The sequence below is a fragment of the Grus americana genome, chromosome 1 (assembly GCF_028858705.1).
Source record: "Grus americana isolate bGruAme1 chromosome 1, bGruAme1.mat, whole genome shotgun sequence".
Taxonomy (NCBI): Eukaryota; Metazoa; Chordata; class Aves; order Gruiformes; family Gruidae; genus Grus; species Grus americana.
The window spans coordinates 54,234,538-54,253,655 of record NC_072852.1 but is presented as its reverse complement, the minus strand read 5'-3'; the positions used below and the strand labels follow the sequence as shown (position 1 = coordinate 54,253,655).

The window sequence follows — 19,118 nt, the reverse complement described above, 5'->3', positions numbered from 1 at the left end:
CATCTGTTTTCTCTGAACGGTTGATGAGGTTACCACAGTGCATGGGTGGCTGGGAGTGGGAGAAACAAAGCACTCTCTGCTCCAAAGCAATGAGGTGGGGAGCGGATGCTGGGCTACCTGCCTCTTTGGTCTCTGTGTGCATTGTTGAGCACCCGGAGCAGTCACTTGGCATCAGTGCCATGCCCAGAGATGAGTGACCCTTCACTGCAGGGTAGCAGTGCGAAGAGCAGTCATTCGCCTGCCTGCTGGAGAAACACACAACGGGTTCAAAATGTAAACATGCCCCAATTATCCACAGCGGCAGTTTCCATCCTCTGGTTCATGGATTCTGGGAGTCTGACTAATTCTGAAGGGTCCGTGAAAAGTGACAAAACAAGTTATCAGGAGCTGTCATTTGCTGCGTAAGGGTTTGTACCACCACTGGAAAAATCCTGAGTGTCTGCAAACTGAGACGTAGAAATTACTGCCTTGGAGAATGTTAAACTAAACCAGTCCCTGCAATTATTGTTGGTACAGTTTGCTGTATCCAGCCCATTTGGTGAGTCAGTATGAGACTACCGCTTTCAAATGGACAGTGAGCGTGTGCCAAATGCACCAGAAACAAAAATGTGTGCTTTTCACAGTTTTGAAGTGGACTTTTAGGGGAATTCAAAGCAAGAATGAATATACAATCAGAAAGCTTTTCAAGTTACATGCTTGCTTTTTGCCCATTTTTGTATTTTTAAGAGACACTGAGAGTTATAGGGCAATCATACTTGCACCAATAAGATGGTGGTCAATGCAGTGCTAATTACTTATTTGAACAGTACTGCTTTGCTGGCATTTTTAGATACACAAGCCCATAGGAAAAGTAGAGTGCTAGCATGTATGAATCTTGACACTGTTTCACCAGCATATATGAAGACATCACAGTTGTGTAAGTTGGAACAAGCCAAGCATAATCTGAAGATTTTAATGGTGTAATTTTGTGAATATTGGCATGTGTTTAAAAGAAGAAAAAAAAAAGGATATGTAGTAGTACAACCTGAAAAACCACTGAAGAAGTGGAAAGATTGTATCATCAGTCCTGTTTTAATTTACACAAAAATGTGATCATACTTGTGACAAATTTCAATTTCTGATGGTCCAAAGCTTCTGGCACTTGTTTGCTGTGCATGAGAAAGCCACTTTCTCATGCTGAACGCCTGAATTAGCAGGACTGGAGAGATATGAATTTGATTGATGGACTATTAGATGGATAAGGAATTGGCTGGATGGTTGTATCCAAAGAGTTGCAATCAACAGCTAAATAAATGTCCTAATGGAAACTAGTAATGAGTGGTGTCCTTCAAGGATCTGCACTGGGACCAACACTATTTAATACCTTCAATAATGACATAGATAGTGGGATTAAGTTCACCCTCAGCAAGTTTGTGGATGACACCAAGCTGAGTGGTGCATCTGATTCGCTAGAGGGAAGGGATGCCGTCCAGAAGTACTTTGACAGGCTTGAGGAGTGTGTCCATGTGAACCTCATGCAGCTGAACAAGGCCAAGTGTAAGGTCCTGCACATGGGTCAGGGCAATCCCCAATATCAGTACAGACTGGGGGATGAACTGATTGAGAGCAGCCCTGCAGAGAAGGACTTGGAGTTACTGGTGGATGAAAAATTGAACATTGGCCAGCAATGTGTGCTTGCAGCCCAGAAAGCCAATGCTATCCTGGGCTACATCAAAAGAAGTGTGACCAGCAGGTCGAGGGAGGGGATTCTGCCCCTCTACTCCGCTCTTGTGAGACCCCACCTGGAGTACTGCATCCAGCTCTGGGGTCTCCAGCACAAGAAAGACATGGACCTGTTAGAGTGGGTCCAGAGGAGGGCCTCAAAAATGGCCAGAGGGCTGGAGCACTTCACCTGTGAAGACAGGCTGAGAGAGTTGGGGTTGTTCAGCCTGGAGGAGAGAAGGCTCCAGAGAGACCTTATTGCAGCTTTTCAATATGAGAAAGATGGAGGGAAACTTTTTACCAAGGCCTGTTGTGACAGGACAAGAGGCAATGATTTTAAACTGAAAGAAGTTAGATTTTGGTTGGATATAAGGAAGAAATTTCTTGCAATGAGGGTGGTGGGATACTGGACCAGGTTGCCTAGAAAAGTTGTGGACTCCCCATCCCTGGAAGTGTTCAAGGTCAGGCTGGATGGGGCTTTGAGCAACCTGATCTAGTGGAACATGTCCCTGCCCATGGCAGGGGCGTTGGACTACATGATCTACAAAAGACCCTTCCCACTCAAACCCTTCTATGATTCAGCAGGCCACACTGACTTACTGTGTGAGTCAAACATTGATTTGGCTTCACAAGTGTCAGTAGTTGGCTGTGAAGTGATGCAGCTAGTTCTGAGGAGACATTGGCCAGGGACTGGTCAGGATTGGCAGCTTTCTTGGCATACAAGCTATATATGAAAACCTAGAGAGGACTCATGGCACCAAGAGAAACAAATGTGCACACACAGGTGGGGAGTAGTACACGAGCAAGAATAACTATTTCCCCAACGGCCCCACCAGCCTTTCGGTCATGTGCTTTTAGCAGGTGTGCAGCAAGGGCAATCTGGGCATGAAGCAGTCCCTCCATACTAATTTCCTCCCACAGCTAGATTACCACTCACTCCAGTTACCTCTTGGCTGTCTCCCCAGCATAGCCGCTGGCCATGTGGTAAAGCTCCACCATGGGGACTGGGTTTGACCTGCTCAAAAGCCACAGCGAGTGATCCCCCCTTTAGCCATCCTGCTGTGGTTTACCGCCTGTGCCTGGGGCAGACTCCACACTCGCGGGAAGGGCAAAGGCTTGCTGGAGGCTGGATGATGTCTGATGCTGCTGCTTTTCCAAGTCCCACTGCTGTAAATCAGGGAGTCCGAAGAGTTCAGTCATGGAAAGCTGATGCAAGTCAGTGCAGGACCTGACTGTGATTTAGATCCTTTGAATCAAGATCACTGACCTTCACAGAAATTGTCCATACATTTAAAGCATATTCCCTTGAACCATGCCACAGTTAAAATTATCCTAGTAGTACAAGGCAGCAATAACAGTGGTAAAAAGGCAAACAGGATTTAAAAATATACACAAAGAAATTATAGAGGATATCAGTGTATGAATCCCATTGTGCCCTTAAAAGTGGATGGAGTAGCTCCTTCATTTGTCTATATCTTTCCTGTATTGGGTGAAAATACAAATCTGCTAATAATCATGTATGGCTTCATTTTACAAGAGTGCAATCCCTTATAATGCTATCCATAATGACTAATTAATGCTGTATTTTTTTGTTCTTACTCGTGCATTATAGTTGCATACTGAGAGGCATATCGATCCCAAGACTGAGAAAATAAATTGTAATAGATTCCTTGGAAACCGTGTGTAAATCTCATCAACTTCCTTTTGCTCTTGTTTCTGCTATATGACTGCAGTTTTAAAGCAATAAAACAAGTTAATTATAAAAGCCAGGAAAAGCTGAAGAGGGATTTGGTATTCAAGAGTCAGTGGTATTTGTTTTAAGAACACTAGGCTGTGAGACTGCAGTGCTGGTTAGTCTCAGACACTAATTTTCTAAAAATTGGAATTATTTCTCGACTGTTATGAATTTAGGAAATAGACTGCATAAATGCTTGAAGAGAAACATCTCAGAAAGCTATCACCTTTTCCAGGAATTTACATTTCTTTTGATTTTATGTCTTTTTTCCCCTTCTAGACCTTATACACTGGCATTGTCATTTATGCTCCAGCTTTAGCACTAAATCAAGGTAAGATGACTATACTGCAACTGTTCTTCTAGGTTATATTTTTTTCTGCATATAACACCGGTATGCTGCTTTTTTTTTTTTTTTTTTTTGGTAATGAACACCTAAAAATATAGCTGGAAGGCCTCCCAGTTGTAATTCTAGTCACTTCCTTCCTACCTGTAAAGGATTGTAGAAGAGGCTCAGGGGAAAAAAATCTGCTCTCATTTACTCTACCTCTCGTGCAATATCCTTAGGTCATGGCTACATTCAGAAAAGTTAAGACGACTTAAGTAAATTTTGAAGGCAACAGAGAGACTAAACACACATTTAATCCCCCTGGTTAAGTGCTCTTCCTCAAGAGGAGATCTAGGCAAAAGTTCTGTAAATATGGGTTTGGGCTGTCTGGAACTGTTTAACTTGGCCTATCATTTTCCTGGAAAAACATATCAACAGCAAAGAGATCTTGAACTTAAGATCTTTGTTATGATATTTACAAAATGAAATATTTCCATTTTCTACTTGAAAATGATTCTTTGCTTTGAAAATGAGCCACATTTATTTTTAAAGGGAAAAAAAGCTTTTATGTGGAACCAAATGAAACTTTTAATCTGACACAATTAATTTGTCCGCTTGGCAAGAAAAGGCAATAACAAAACGCAAACAAAAATGAATCATTTTGGCTAGAATGAAAATCACGCTTGTTCTGTTTGTTAGGGTTTTTTTGCCTTGTTCATTGAAAAAAAGGAAGAAAAAAAACCCAATACTGTCTGCATCGGTCTCCTCCAGTGTATAAATCCCACAGGTTTTATGTCCTTGATGTTTATATTTGCCCTGCAAATACATGCTAAACCAAGCTATGATCTAGCTGGCTCCCAACTAGAAGCAATGATTTTCATTAGTTTTGTTGCAGTATTTCTCGTTAGCCTGAGCTATCTGTTGGGGAGCTCCACAGTGCCCTGCCTGGCACTGCTGGTACAGTGACAGCTTGTATGCCAACCACAGCACAGTGTTGTCTGGCATAGACATACATACTATCATGTTTCCCTAAAAGAAAAAAGAATAAAAGAAAGAGGCTTTTAGTCTGACGCATTTCTTCCAGACCATATTCGAACCACCTTGCCTCCATGGAGCATCCCCATGCTGTTTACCTGCTTAAATCCCTGCCTAAGGACTCCTTGGGACTACCCAGGTGCTTCAAAGGAGGGACATATATTTTAAAATCTTCCTGAGTTGGGGCCTACAAGCATATTGGATATGTTGATTTACAGCATTCACACTTAAGATAAATAGCATCTTAGATCCCAAAATATATCTAACTGTTTAGCAGTTTCCAGTATCTGTAACAATTGTTTCATTTTTAGAACTGGTCAGGGTGAATTCCCTGGTTTAGACACACAAATCTTTCCTTGCAATTTTTTATTACTTCCTATTTTTGCATTTAACTACTTTTTTTTTTTCAACAACCAGGTTGGGGTGAAAAATCAACCTTATTTTTTTTTTTTTGTCCCCAATGCCTCATTCACACTGGTTCCATTTCCCTCTTTTTCAGTCACTGGCTTCGACTTGTGGGGTGCAGTGGTGGCGACTGGCGTGGTCTGCACTTTCTACTGCACGCTGGTATGTGGGCCCTTCAGCTGAGAAAAATCTCTGTTCCTTTCCCCATTCACATCAAATATGGAATTTATTGGAAAGCAGCCTAATAACCGGGTTACCCCATGGGAGTACATTTCACAGTGTAGCTGTAGCCACAGGGCCATATTCACACAGGGACTTCTCTAGGTGAAAAGGTAGTCACGATGTGACTCGAACTTTTTCTGTTTTGATACATTCAAACTTCTGTCGCTGCTGAAAAAAACAGCAAAAAGGTAGATTTCTCTTCCTAAAAATCCTCCTGTGATTTTTCTTCTTATTTAGTAGGGTTTAGCTGTGTAATTTGTCAAGCACCTGCTTACTGCAACTGTCTGTTATTAAATGGAGCCACTGAAAATAGCAAGTGCCACATGAACAGAATGGTCTTTAGATTAATGTTAATTTGCAAAGTGTCCAGAAATTATTAAATGGAACATCAGTGACATAAATTTATTCATATATGTTGTATTAAATCATGTTTATTTTTATTCACATGAATGGTATACCTTCTGGAGTTAGTACTACCGTGTTTTTTTAAGATGAGCACTGTCTGCCCATTTATCTTTGATACAAACTTCCGAATCAGGTTATTTGATGAAGGAAATACTGGATTAAACTATGTGTATGGCCAAAGTAAATTCTAGTGCACTTCAAAACAGGGCCAGCATGTCTGGAATAGGTTTCAGGATGCAATTCTTAAACATCCCAGTGCAGAATTATTTGTATTAAGGAAGAAGATTAAATTAATCTGTTACGCATAATCCTCATAGTAACGTTTTCCTTAGTTGAATGGGAGCGCAAAGCAAGAAAGCTGCTGCCCTGTTGTACCTGATACATGCTGTTTCTTACACAGGGTGGTCTGAAGGCAGTGGTGTGGACAGATGTTTTCCAGGTTGGAATCATGGTCGCTGGATTTTCGTCTGTGATTATACGAGCTGTGGTGGTTCAGGGGGGAATTGGACGCATTGTAAATGATTCCTACTATGGAGGAAGATTAAACTTCTGGGAGTGAGTTTATACTTGCAGATGATGTGCCTCTTTATTCCTACAAATAGAGCCCATGTGACTAACTGGGGAATTAAATTGCTAATGAAGAAGGAGGAGGGGAGGAGTTGTGACCCACTTTAAAAATATTTTTAAACAAGCTTACCGAGTTTGAGGGATATTTTTTAGGTTTTACACCATGCAAAATCCTGTAAACAGCAAAACCTTTTTACTTTGTCAAGTAGATGTTTTAAGGATACATTTTGGATTCCACTGAAAATGAATGGTGAATAGGAGAGGACAAATGTATTTATACTTATAATTTGCAAATAGTTGATTCAGCATTTCAGCTGCTGATCCAAAACAACTGGGAAGATAATAGTTTTTGTCTAGTCTGAAAAAGGGAAATATTTTTCTTTTCCCTGAAAGAAAAATCAAAAGTAGTTTTAATTGTATTTTACTCTCCATTATTGTAACTAATCATAGCCTAAAAATATTATTTTGCAAGGTCAAAAAAAAAAAAGTTATTGTACTTTTGATGAGAAACTTCAACCAGTGCTGTTAGTGAAAGTTTAGTGTGACAAGTATTACCTTTTGTCCTTTTGTCTATCAGTTCACAATACTCATCAGGTTGTTCTGTAAAATTCTTCACCAAGTTCTTCATTAAATAATTAATCTCTGGGTATTTTTTTTTCTTCTCATGAACAGTCATTTTTTCAATCTGATTGGCTGATTTGCAGTGGTTGTACTGCATTGATTCTTCTCCCAATCACAGAGTTCACAGATGGGAAAAGAAATAAAGGCATGCAATCGGTGAAGTAATACTACATTTTCATGAAGATAAGCATAATCTATTGCTATATTAAGGCATGATTTAAAATATATATATATATATATATTTATGGCCATTCCAAATCTGTTATTTGCTTAGGGCTAAACCAGCAAAATGTTTTACAGAGGCTCTGGCCACAAAGGCTGGGCGTGCAAACACACCTTTATACTGGTGTCAGACTGATGTCCCTCTAGATAAGCGTGCATATTGAACTTTTTCCTGGAGCATCATTTCATCACAACACAGGCATCGTGCAGCTTTACATAAGACTGTAGTTTATAGGTGAATAAATTAGTTAAACTTCACCTTTGGACAGATCAGAGTGTGTCACTAGATCAGGGTTTCAGCTCTGAGTTATAAAACTGCTTTCAGTGAGTTCAGATATCACATATCTGAATGTTCAAAATCTGGCCAAATTAAGAGAGTTTGTATTAGAATAAGTCTAAGGAATTTTTTTCTCCTAGCCATTAAGGTCTTCTCATAATGAGAAGATTTTCATATTCTGAATTTATTTTCTCTTTTCCCTCTCATTGTAGCTTCGATCCCAATCCTTTGCAAAGACACACCTTCTGGACGATTGTTATAGGTGGGACCTTCACATGGACTGGCATATATGGGGTCAACCAGTCTCAAGTACAGAGGTACATTGCATGCAAAAGCAGGTTCCACGCAAAAATGTAAGTCTGCCTACAGTAACTTTTAATGTCTGAATTTAGCAGTGACTGTTCTTTATAAGGGAGATTTTTTAAAAAGGACTGGTTTTTGTCTATATAAAACCCATTTGCAAAGGGTAACAACTTTTGTTTTCTGTTTTGTGGACCAGGTAGAAGACAAATCAGCACAATAAATACTGGTATTTGAATTACGTATAATCGCTGTAACATTGAATTTTGTGTCAGAATGTTTCACTGTGCCAATATTCTGGCATACAAATAAGTGCTTTAAGTTTATATGCAACCTAATGACCAAATAATATAGTATTTCTGATGAAACCATATCAAGACAGCATCTTGAATTCCTACTCTTCTAAACCTAAATCATCATGAGGGAATTTTGCATAAGTAAAGACTAAAAGAGTTTTCCATACCGCTGAGTATAGGCATGAGAAAATGCAGAAATGTTTTATTCAGTGATAAAATTGCTGAGGAATTTTATATTTTGTTTTCATCATGATAATGATTTTTTTTTAGGAATTCACTATGGAAACCAGCAGAGAGTTCTGTTTTCCTTCAATTTAAACATTTCCGATCAGCCTTTACTCTAGAATGGACTATACTCACTAACTCTGTTATCTTACCTTTATCTTTAGTATCATTCCAGTAGTTCAGAACTCAGGATTTAAGAATTAGCAATAGCAAGCACATAAACTAAATTTATAGGAGAAATATATAAATGCACATCATAACTACAGTCCCTATAAATTCTATAGTACAGTGACATACAGAGAAGGAGTTTTATGAAGGCTTTCACTTCATAAAGTCAGCAAAATACCCACAAAATCATGCACAGTTTAGAACTGAAATATTTTGGTTATGGCAATAAAGAAAATCTACTTTTCAGCCATTTACGCTGCAGACAGGAATGAGCTGATGCGCATCATCAGCCACAGCTCCAGCATACAGTGCCACATCTCCAACACACCACGTGGCTTCTCCGCAATCTCTGGCACATGGCGGGGTTCCAGGTTCTCAGCACTGCAGAGGCAGGAGGTGGATCCCACATCTGTAATGCTGCCTGGCACGATTGCGTGTAGGAAAACAGCCGCATACATTCATTGTGCCAGATTTGTGTGCCAGTGAGACTGTTCTTCCTGAGCACCTGCTCCACTTAGGGCTGTGCTCCTCTCTCACATCCTCCCTACCCTCTTTGTGAGGAGGGACACCTCCAAGGCGTCCCAGAAGCAGAGTGTGGCCAAGGGGAAGCTGGCACCATGGCAGCTTCTGGGCAGATTTTCTGAGCTGTTGCAGCAGCTTTGAACAAGGCTGGAGGCTATTTGGTTCTGCAGGGGTTTGGATGGGATTTAGAGCTCATACCGTATTAGTGGTGGCACAGTCTTAATCAGCGGAGTTGTCTCCTTCTGGCGTGGGTGGTTGGACTCCATGACATCTTGCTGGTGCCTCACTTGTGCAGGGAATTTCCACTGCATGGAGAAATCATTTTTTATGTAATGGTTGCAGCTTGTCACAACTATAAACACTGCCATTCTGTGGTGACTGTCTAGTTCATTTGCAAATGTAATTAGACACATCTGGCAAGTTACATTGGTGGCCTGCACCTCTTATTGCCATTTAACCTGCACATAGAAGTGTAAAATGTCATCAGGTCAAAGTAATAGGGTTTTGTACCCCTGTGGCATTTACTGTAAGGCTTTATAAGAGACAGCACAATACTAAATCAGAGCTAAGAGAATAATTCTTTCACAGATCCCAACTTGCAGTTTTGGGAAGGTCTTTAACAGGGCATAAAAGTAGGATTTTTCTCAGGCTTTGGGAAAGGATTTCACCCCATTCATGAAACACACCAGTAGGTAGGAGCACATGCTGTCATCCTCAAACAGTAATTAGGCAAATTGAAAACAATGCTCATATATGAATGATAACAGGCACTCAGAGCAGGAGAGCTACATTTTCAGAAAAATATGGGCTGCTAACACATTTTTCTCTACTGACCTTTCAAGGTCATCATCTGGCATGTTTCGGTACTAAAATCTTAGAGCCAGCCTGAAACAAACAACTGAAAATAAGCCTTGTGCAGTCATAGTGCCTACTTCACCCAAACTCCACCCCACGTTACTCACCCAGAATTAATGGGGACACCTCCCTCCAATAGTACTCCAATTATTATATTCCAGTGCTTAGTCATAGGGTGTACCATAAGCTGGGATGTAAATTAGAAGAGAGAGAGAAAAAAAAAAAGCTTTCTTTTCACTGTCAAACACTGACACAGTTTAAAAACAAAAATTGCCAGATTCAGATAAACAATTTCTTTTGCTTATGTGTGTTTCTCTTAACTTTCTAATCTTTACTACAGGCTATAGGTCTGCTATTACATCTGTTCAAAAGATTTGGATTGATTTAACTTATTGGTTAAATTTTATGCTAAATCAGCTTATATCAAGGTAGATTATGCTGATGCAGAAACAGCTTCATCTAAATGGATGCAAGACATCCAACCAATATGTAAGCATTTATAAGAAGAGGATTACTTAATTTTTACTAAATTAGTCTAGAGAGAGATTTCAAGTGCTGCTGGTTCTGTGTTTTGACCACCCCTAATTGCAAATGCAAAGCATAAATGCAGAGTTTCCCCTACTATGTGTAAATCACCTTTTATTTATATAGGTCTTTTATAAGAGCTTACATTGTGCTTGCCAATAATTTTTCTATTGTATAAAAATGATCGTTCAACTAGTTGATCTATGTTATGCCTTTCTGAAATATCCATTTCAATACCTAACAAAGCCTATAAATTTAAGTTTACTTCTTCATTCATCCTGATGGTCCTCTACAGTAGTCCAAAGGCTGGTGCCCCTTATTTTCTTGGGAACTGAAAGCACTAAAAGGCCTCCTGAAGCATTGCAAGCATGGATATATTTGCACAGAAACCAAAGGTCCTCTCAGTGGAGGTCTTAGCAGTTGGCACAGGACCATGGTATGTGATCTGTCAGGCAGTTAAATCACTATCAGCAGTGGATGGTACACAGGTAACCGGGAGGCAACTGCTGGAAAGGAACGCTGTTTTTCAAGGCCAAGCTCCCAGTGGGTGTGTTTGCATGAACTGACCACTCTAGATGAGAACTTTGTGACCCAGGAGTCATCAAGAACAGAAAAACATTTGAGAAGATCGGATAGTTAGATGGAAGGGAAAAGCCCTCACTGGGCGAGGAGAACAATTTGTTTTTCCCTGCCAGTAGAGGTTGCCTAGTGTGTGTGGCAAAAGTAGCATTAATGCCTGATGAAAATGCATTTCTGCTCTCAGCATTAGTTGAAGTTCCTGTCAGGACATGGGGAGGCAATGGGGTTACTGTACCATGCCAGGTTCCAAGTTGTTTAGTTACTAAAGGGGAAGCCCAGGGTTGGTGGCAACCCTCTGCTCTCTGGAAATGGCAGCTGTGAGTGGCTCCAGACCAGGTCCCAGGTCTCGGTGCCTTGTTGCTGCCTCCCACAGAGACTGTTGTGGGAGGAAATGGGGGATTTGTTGCTTTACAAGGGCAACTCCGGCATTGTGTAAGCATGGCACTGCAGCTCCAGAGGCAAAGGAGTGCTGGTGCTGACTAAAAGGTACCCCACACTTTGATCTGGGGCACCCCGCCTTACAAATCTCTCCGTGGTTTGTCTTTACCAAGGGATGTGGCAAGGGGGAAAGAGCATCTCCTTGCCACCTGCCTGCAATGTAAAACTCGCGCACATGATGAAACGTGGGAATTTCCATATTGCCCATATCATCTCCTCAGCAGACTTTGTCAGGGGACAGGCACTCAGACTCTACCACCAAAACCAGAAGTGTAATTCATACATTTAAAAACGTGATCTCACACCAGATGCAATGATGGGAGCTGTATCATGGCTCCCTTTCCAGCAGGCAGCCACCGACCAAGAGGTCTCCTCAGTGCTGGTACAGGCACTTGCTCACTTGTTGCCAGTGGGGTCTTGCGGGACTTTGAGCTCTAACATGGTGTTTCTGTGCCTGTTGGTGCAGGTCCCTCTACATCAACTTGCTGGGCCTCTGGGCGATACTGGCCTGCGCAGCGCTGTGCGGCCTGGCCCTCTATTCCATCTACAAGGACTGCGACCCATGGATGGCAAACCAGGTGTCAGCACTCGACCAGGTAGGGCCCCACGTTTCAGGGGAAGGTGGTGAGGGGGGCATCCTTCTTCTGCAGCCATAATAACCAGATGGGGTGGGGTTCAAGAGCTGGGGGGGGGGGGGGTTTAGGAGTAATGACATGCCTGAGTCCTGTATCAGGTGAGTCTGTAACGTTGAGGGATTAAGCTGAGACCATGGTGGGAGGAAGTACCCTGGAGAAAGCAGCAGACCTGTCCTTGGCACTGTTCAGTCCCCAAGCTGTCCCGGTGATGCAGGTGTCTCAGCACCAGGGAGGGAGGGCAGCAGGGAGAGCAGCGATGTCGAGAGCGCTCAGTCCACCCCTGCAGGTACCCAGGTTTTTCCACCCAAAATGGGCCCGGGAATGCCAGCACTGCATGAAACCACTTCAGAGAAAAGTGAGGAGAAGAGGCTGCTGCCAAGGATGCCTGAAACATCGGTGCCTATGTGAGCGACCGCGGGCTCCCGCGAGCTGCTTTATATCCCCCAACCTAAACTGCTCTGTGCCAAGGGAAGCGAAAGCCTTTTCAGATTCAAAACATAATTGTGCCCAAAGCATACACCTGGAAGAAGGCTACCAGTAGGCAGTTCTTCACTAGTGATAATGCATCCTTCCCTCCTTCGGAGGAGGGCTGGGCAATCAAACCGTGTTGTACCACGCTGTGGAGAAACCACCTTGTAACTGACAGCAGCCTCTCCCTAACTAGGTCCTGAGCAGCAGATTTACCTGAGGAATAAGAGCTCTGGGACCCCATACACTGACCAGAGTCAGGAACCAAGGAAATCATACAAGTCTTTTTTTTTTTTTTGTATGTTTATGCCTGGGATAATCATAGGCTCTGGATAACACCCTATGGACAATAGCTGGAAAGCCAGGAGAAGAGCACAGACAATGGAGTACCTGAGGCAGGACCACCTGGTCTTTAAGGGTAGAATAAAATGAGATATGGAAAGCCAAGGTGGAAACCCAAAGGAAATTAAGTTCTTCCTGTCAGTCAAATTCTTTTGGAAACTGGAAGCAAGATACTAAAAAGACCAACTTGTCTGTGAAAAAAAATGGTTCACAGGAAGAAAAATCTTAAAATTCCCATCTCTTTCCAGCACTCAGATCTTGTAAAGGTCAAGAAATGACACACGGTTTCCAGTAAGGAAATTGTTCTCAGGTACCCTGAGGTTATTGGACTGTGTCTAAAAACCTTTCTGTGGAGTCAACAGCAGACATAAGCACCTACTGTGGCATCAAGCCCAACAGAGAGATGTATGATACAGACTACCTGCTGCCCACCTCTAGCTTCCTGTACTGTCGTAACTGGAAACCAAGCCTGATGGCACGGCTATATGCTCACCTCTGCTAGGTGGTCTAAATAGACTTTGTTATATCTCAAGAGGATGTTTTAGGATTGATTTTCTCTGTAGAAAACCAATAAATAGTGCAAGGTGGGACATTCAAAATTAGAACAGCTAGGCAGAATGCCAGTGAGAAGGCTATAAGAAAATAATACAGTGACAAAAACAAAAATTAGGGCAAGATAGTAATATTTCTTACTCTCTGAATTTTTCAGCTAATGCCATACCTAGTGCTGGATATTCTCCATGATTTTCCAGGAGTGCCAGGACTTTTTGTGGCTAGCGCCTACAGTGGGACATTAAGGTAATTTAGTAATTTAGAACTTAGTGTCTTTTTTTTTTTTTTTCTTTTTTGTTAGAGCTAAAGTTGCATTTATACTAAAACTTTTGCATTTCATGTCTTTGGCTAATTTTTGTTCTTTAAAAAAAGCACTATAAGATCTTTGATGATGCAGCTTAAAAATTCATAGTTTCCAACAGTGACTCTCTGAGGTCCTAGGATTCAACTCTGTTTGGAATTCCCTGGTAGCAACGTGAGGAAACAGCTAGCCACATGTGATATATGGCACTAACAAATCCTCCTCTCTGTGCTTTTAAAGTCCCTCTGCTGTAGGAATTTTGAAGTATTATAAATCAGTTGTTAGATACAATAGATACAGTTTCAGGGAATTTTCTATGGCTTGTCTTTCATTTTCCAATTTCAAACCTGCATAACTTTAAAGCCACCTCCCTTTCCTCATCCCTGATCTTTAGAGTCTTATTTACAAATGAGTTTCTGGACTTCCAATTGTCTTGAATGAAACCCATGAAAACAACAATCACTACATATTTTTACTGAAGACGACAAATCAATCCCCTTCTAACCCATAGTGGGGAGTGTTTTGTTCAGCTTTCCCAAGGAGCATCTTTTAGGAAATATTGCCTTTTTCAAGGAAGCCTTTTCAAGCCTTTCAAGGAAGGCTCTGAACAATGGTAAGCAGATAAAAATGAGAAAACTTAAGAATGTGACCCCAGAATAATTTTTTTGTTCTGAGTACTTGTAGCTACATAAATAGAGGGAACAGCCAGGATATTTGTTTTTCACACACTGAGGAAAAGCTGGTGGCTTGCAAGAGCAAGGTACACATAGACACAACATCACCTTACTGCCTTTGTGCCTTAGGAGTGCTGTTTTCTCTGACCCCATAGGGAGCCTGGAATAATTCAGGTTGGACTAGATGCCTAATTTTTAGACTAATATAATTAGATTATCTGAATCCTCTTCTGAGAGTGCATTCAAAGTAATCAGTGACCTGCACGTAGGAATTTTACCTACCCAGATACATAGTGTGTACATCATTTATGAAGGTATCACATACACCAGTAGTGTTTACAGCTTAGCCACATGTAATAGATTTTTTTAATTGACTTCTCCAGGCTCATCTTATAATCAAGCTTTGCCTTGTCTTCACTAAGAGCAATTATTTTAAACAATTTTTGTAAGCTATTAACTGCATCGTCTGGGATAATAAGTTATTTCAACCAATACAGCAGTTAGATTAGTTTTCTGACACTGTTTGAGACAGTGGCAGTTTCTCTCTGCCAGTAACCATCTGTTATCTATCATTTTAGTTTCCAAGATAAAATAATAATTATATAAATCTTGCCTTGTGTAGTACAGTGTCCTCCAGCATCAATGCTCTGGCTGCCGTGACTGTCGAAGACCTCATTAGGCCGTACTTCAAATCCCTCTCTGAAAAGAAGTTGTCATGGATTTCAATGGGGATGAGTATGTCTGGAAAATATCTTTTCCACTTTTGCTTTAGAAAGTGAGGGTTTGATTCAGACCTCGCTTATGGCAGTGTAAGTCAGGAGCAAGTGCATTCACACCAGTAGGACTACATTGGTGCAGTACTTGCAGGAAATGAGATCAGCTGCATCGGTTTCACACAGAATGGGGGACACGCTATTTCAAGAGACCACAAGGCAAAAAAGAAGCCATCTTGTCTGATCTTTAAGCAGGAAAGATGCACTGCATCTGTATTCAATATTGATTTGCAAAACTACAAAACCAAATGTCTCAGACATTTTTTTTCTTTCATCTGTCAAAAATGAGAAGCATAGGAAACAATTTTGTAACAAACCTTTTGAACTGATACATGAGCAATAGCTTTGTGTCCCAATAACATTCCAGAGAACAAGAAACATCATGTCTTCTCTGATATATTCTCAGACTCTGTCCATTTAGCTTCTCTGTTTAATGTAGCTCAAAGAAGAGGGTCAGAACTAGGCTGAGGAGATGGTTTAAATCTCTGAAGTGCAATTGCCATCTCTGCTATTTGTCCTGCCTGTGAACAGCTGCAGGTGTAGCCCAAGACAGTATTTGTAGTAAGCATGGAAAAAACACAGTCCCAACGTGGTGTCATAGTCCATACCAGTAAGCACAGCAAACTAGTGGCAGGTGATAAGTATTAAATATTTTCACCTGAGAGCAGTTTATTAAACATTATTGCAAACAATGTTTATGCCAAAATTGTTGTTGGTCTTGTCACGAGTTGTCTGATACATCATGTTAAACAGTGAGATTAACCTATTGCTTGTGCGGTGAAACTCAACAGGGGTGGAGGTGGAAAAAAAAAATAAGCCAGTGTTATGGATCCTGGAAAGAGACACTACATCCTGGTAACCCAGAATGTTGTTATGGTGCGAGCTCCTGGTAATCTGCCAGCATTTACTTTCTTGCTCCAAAGACTTTAGACTGAGAAGCAAAAATCATTCCCTCAAAATGAAGACTATGACACAGGAGATTAGCTGAGAAATATGAACAATATGTGTGGTATTACCACTATGGCTAATCCAGATAGCTACCATTTATTAACTAATCTTTAGTAATATATGGGAAGAGGATTTTGTCAAGTTTGCATGATCTCCTCTTAATGTAAAGAGAAACATGACCTTTTGGCCAATTCAGGCTCTATTAGAAAAAAATCTAGGTGCTAGCAGGTTTGTTTTGGAGATGTCAAGGGCCATGCTGGGTTAGAGGGAAACATTTCCACTAGTGAGTTTCAACTTTGGCAGATTTATGCATGGTTCTGCCTTTCCTACACAGGCCTGTTTTATGGTGGAGTCTGCATCGCTATGGCTGCACTGGCATCTCTCCTGGGAGCCTTGTTGCAGGTAGGTGTCGGACTGCTTTTTCATGCCCATGTTGAATGACCCAGAATGAATTATGTAAGAAAATAATTGATGGATACCATTATGAGATTAGGTTTTATTCTTTGTTGTTTACTGGCCTCAAACAGCCCATGGCTCAGCCTCTGCTTTAAGCACCCATGTAACTATACCAAGTCCTGCCAGCTGAGTACGCAGCAGTTAAAAAAAACCTCATAATTTCCTTCTCTACATTTTCCCTTCTTGCCACGTTCGGGGCTTTAACTTTCTTGCACAGCACCTGATAGCAATCTCTCTTCCCTCCTCAGGCAGCGCTCAGCATTTTTGGCATGGTCGGTGGCCCCCTTTTAGGACTGTTTGCCTTGGGAATCCTCTTCTCCTTTACAAATGGAATTGTAAGTAGAAATTTAAAGCCCTGTTCATCTAAAATTCATTGATAATTTTAGGCATCTTCTTACTCCTCTCACCAATAATTTTATGTTGGGCAGCAAGGGAGATGTCTGATACTTTCCATGAGGACATTTCCCCTTGCTCCCTTTCCTCCTTATCCCAAGGAAGTGACAAACAGGGCTGTATAGGAACTTGAATTTCCATCCCATGAGGGGATTTAAATGACCAGAGAAGAGGAAGAAAATCTGAGTAAAAATAAAACTTTGGTAAGGATTTCTGGAAAACACAGTTTTAGAAACGGGGAACAATGCGTCTTGAGACGTAGCTGAACAACCAGTAGACTCAGCAGATGCTGGCTTGTCAGAGCAAAAGGGGGTCAGGCTGGAAAAATGGAGCCCAAGCACTTGCAGACTGAATTGAGGTGTTCTCAGAGTGCTTCACCATCATGAAATTATCATTTCCAGAGGAAAAAGCTATTCCATCAAAAAATTGATTTGATGAGCTTTTGGAATATGGTCCATGGGTTAGTCTGACAGGATTGCTATTTAGTAAGGCTCACTAATCAGTCACCTTTACCTCTTTGCAGTTGCAAATTTTATGTATATACTAAAAAAATAAATAAATTACCATCTGTCAGCCAAAAAAAAACCCCACCGTGAAGTAGAAGAAACTTTTGGAAAAAACAGATCACATGAGAAAAAAGAAAAATTGCTTCTGTATTTGTTCAAGGAGGGCCTCAAATAAAGCAGTATTTCATATACCATGCAGCCCAAAGCTATCTTTTGATTGCAAAGGCATAGAGGCAAAATATAGAGGTATGCTCAGGAGGTCTGAGTAAAGACTGTATTTCCCAAAAGGGGAATGAAGTAAACTCCCCAGCTCTTCCCAACTGTATATTTCATTTTTGCTATGGAGCCTACAGTTTAGATTATCTTTACTGTTTCTTACTCATCTAGGTGTTGGGTTTTTTTAAATATCCTTTTGCTTTTCATGTAAATCCAAGTTTCATTTTCTGTTTTGCAGGGTGCATTTGTGGGTCTTGTCAGTGGCTTTGTTATTTCACTTTGGGTTGGAATCGGAGCTCAAATTTATCCTCCACTCCCAGAGAGGACCAAGCCACTACATCTCTCAACTGCAGGCTGTAATATAACCTCAGGAAATTTGACGTCAACAGCAAATCCATTAACAACAGTCTTCAACACACCAATTGCAGAGAGGTATACAAGTTCATCATGTGCACGCAACAAAACATGCATTTGTTTTAAAGCAACAGAAACATCTGCCTGGTGTTTGGGTTACTATGACTCTCTCCCCCTGGTTTACCTACCAGGCTGTTTAAGATGAAGGAGTTTTCTCTGATTTTTTTTTTTTTCCCCCTGTCACAGTGAAGTTTGTCTGAGTTATTCCAGAACAGAAGTCAAAGTGAATCTTCCTATTGATCTAAAAAGCTTCAGTTCAATATTAGAGTCTAAAGACTTGGATATGCCTTATTGGGAACCATGGTGTTAAAGAAATATTTATAATTATTGGATTGACTTCCACAGTCTGTCACACGAATTAAAGCAGTAGGCAGTTAAAGGACAATTTGCCAGTTTAACAGCTCCACCTACAACAGCTTGTCTGTGCAGAAATAGTTCTATTCAGGAAATTCAGAAGAGGGCATAATCCATATAATGGGCAAAATATAAGGGATTTTCTCCCCTCTGCAATTACCATATGTCTTACTTTGGACAATCACAATTAAGCGTAATAGTTATGAAAGACAATATAGGGAACAGCAGGAACAGAAAGAAGCTGAACAAACACATTTCTAGGGATTCCCAATCCTTACCATTGTAAGATCAGCAACAGATACCCTGGTACTCACATGGGTGCCCAAGACCCAGTTTCACGTACTACATCTTTCACAGGAGGCCTCCAGCATTGCTCATGGCTGCGGGGAAGCAACCATCGCAACAGAGCACATTGTCAGGGAGAACAAAATAAGGTGTAACAGTTGCCCTATTGTTTCTGGCTGTTTAGAGCTATACATGGCTGATTTCCTAATTTTGAGTCCCCTCCTTTAAACAATGTCCCCTCTTCTAAAGAAGTTATCCCTTCATCTGGGTAGCTAGAGTGCTCAGCTCTGCACTAGATTCCTAGCAGAGACAGGACTGTCCTGTACCATGCGTTTCCTCACTGTACTGAGCAGTCTCCTCCCCTATGAATGAACCTGT

General features: G+C 41.1%; 1 protein-coding gene across 1 annotated transcript in view; it reads left to right on the top strand.

Moving 5' to 3' along the window:
* SLC5A8 (solute carrier family 5 member 8) overlaps positions 1–19,118 on the top strand; it is a 29,121-nt gene that overhangs the window by 3,216 nt on the left and 6,787 nt on the right. Inside the window, exons 3-12 of the mRNA XM_054847859.1 lie at positions 3,716–3,767; positions 5,296–5,363; positions 6,229–6,383; positions 7,728–7,868; positions 11,890–12,019; positions 13,578–13,666; positions 15,018–15,130; positions 16,451–16,518; positions 16,821–16,907; positions 17,926–18,119. Coding sequence (XP_054703834.1) covers positions 3,716–3,767; positions 5,296–5,363; positions 6,229–6,383; positions 7,728–7,868; positions 11,890–12,019; positions 13,578–13,666; positions 15,018–15,130; positions 16,451–16,518; positions 16,821–16,907; positions 17,926–18,119 — 1,097 coding nt within the window. The remainder of the gene's footprint in view (positions 1–3,715; positions 3,768–5,295; positions 5,364–6,228; positions 6,384–7,727; positions 7,869–11,889; positions 12,020–13,577; positions 13,667–15,017; positions 15,131–16,450; positions 16,519–16,820; positions 16,908–17,925; positions 18,120–19,118) is intronic.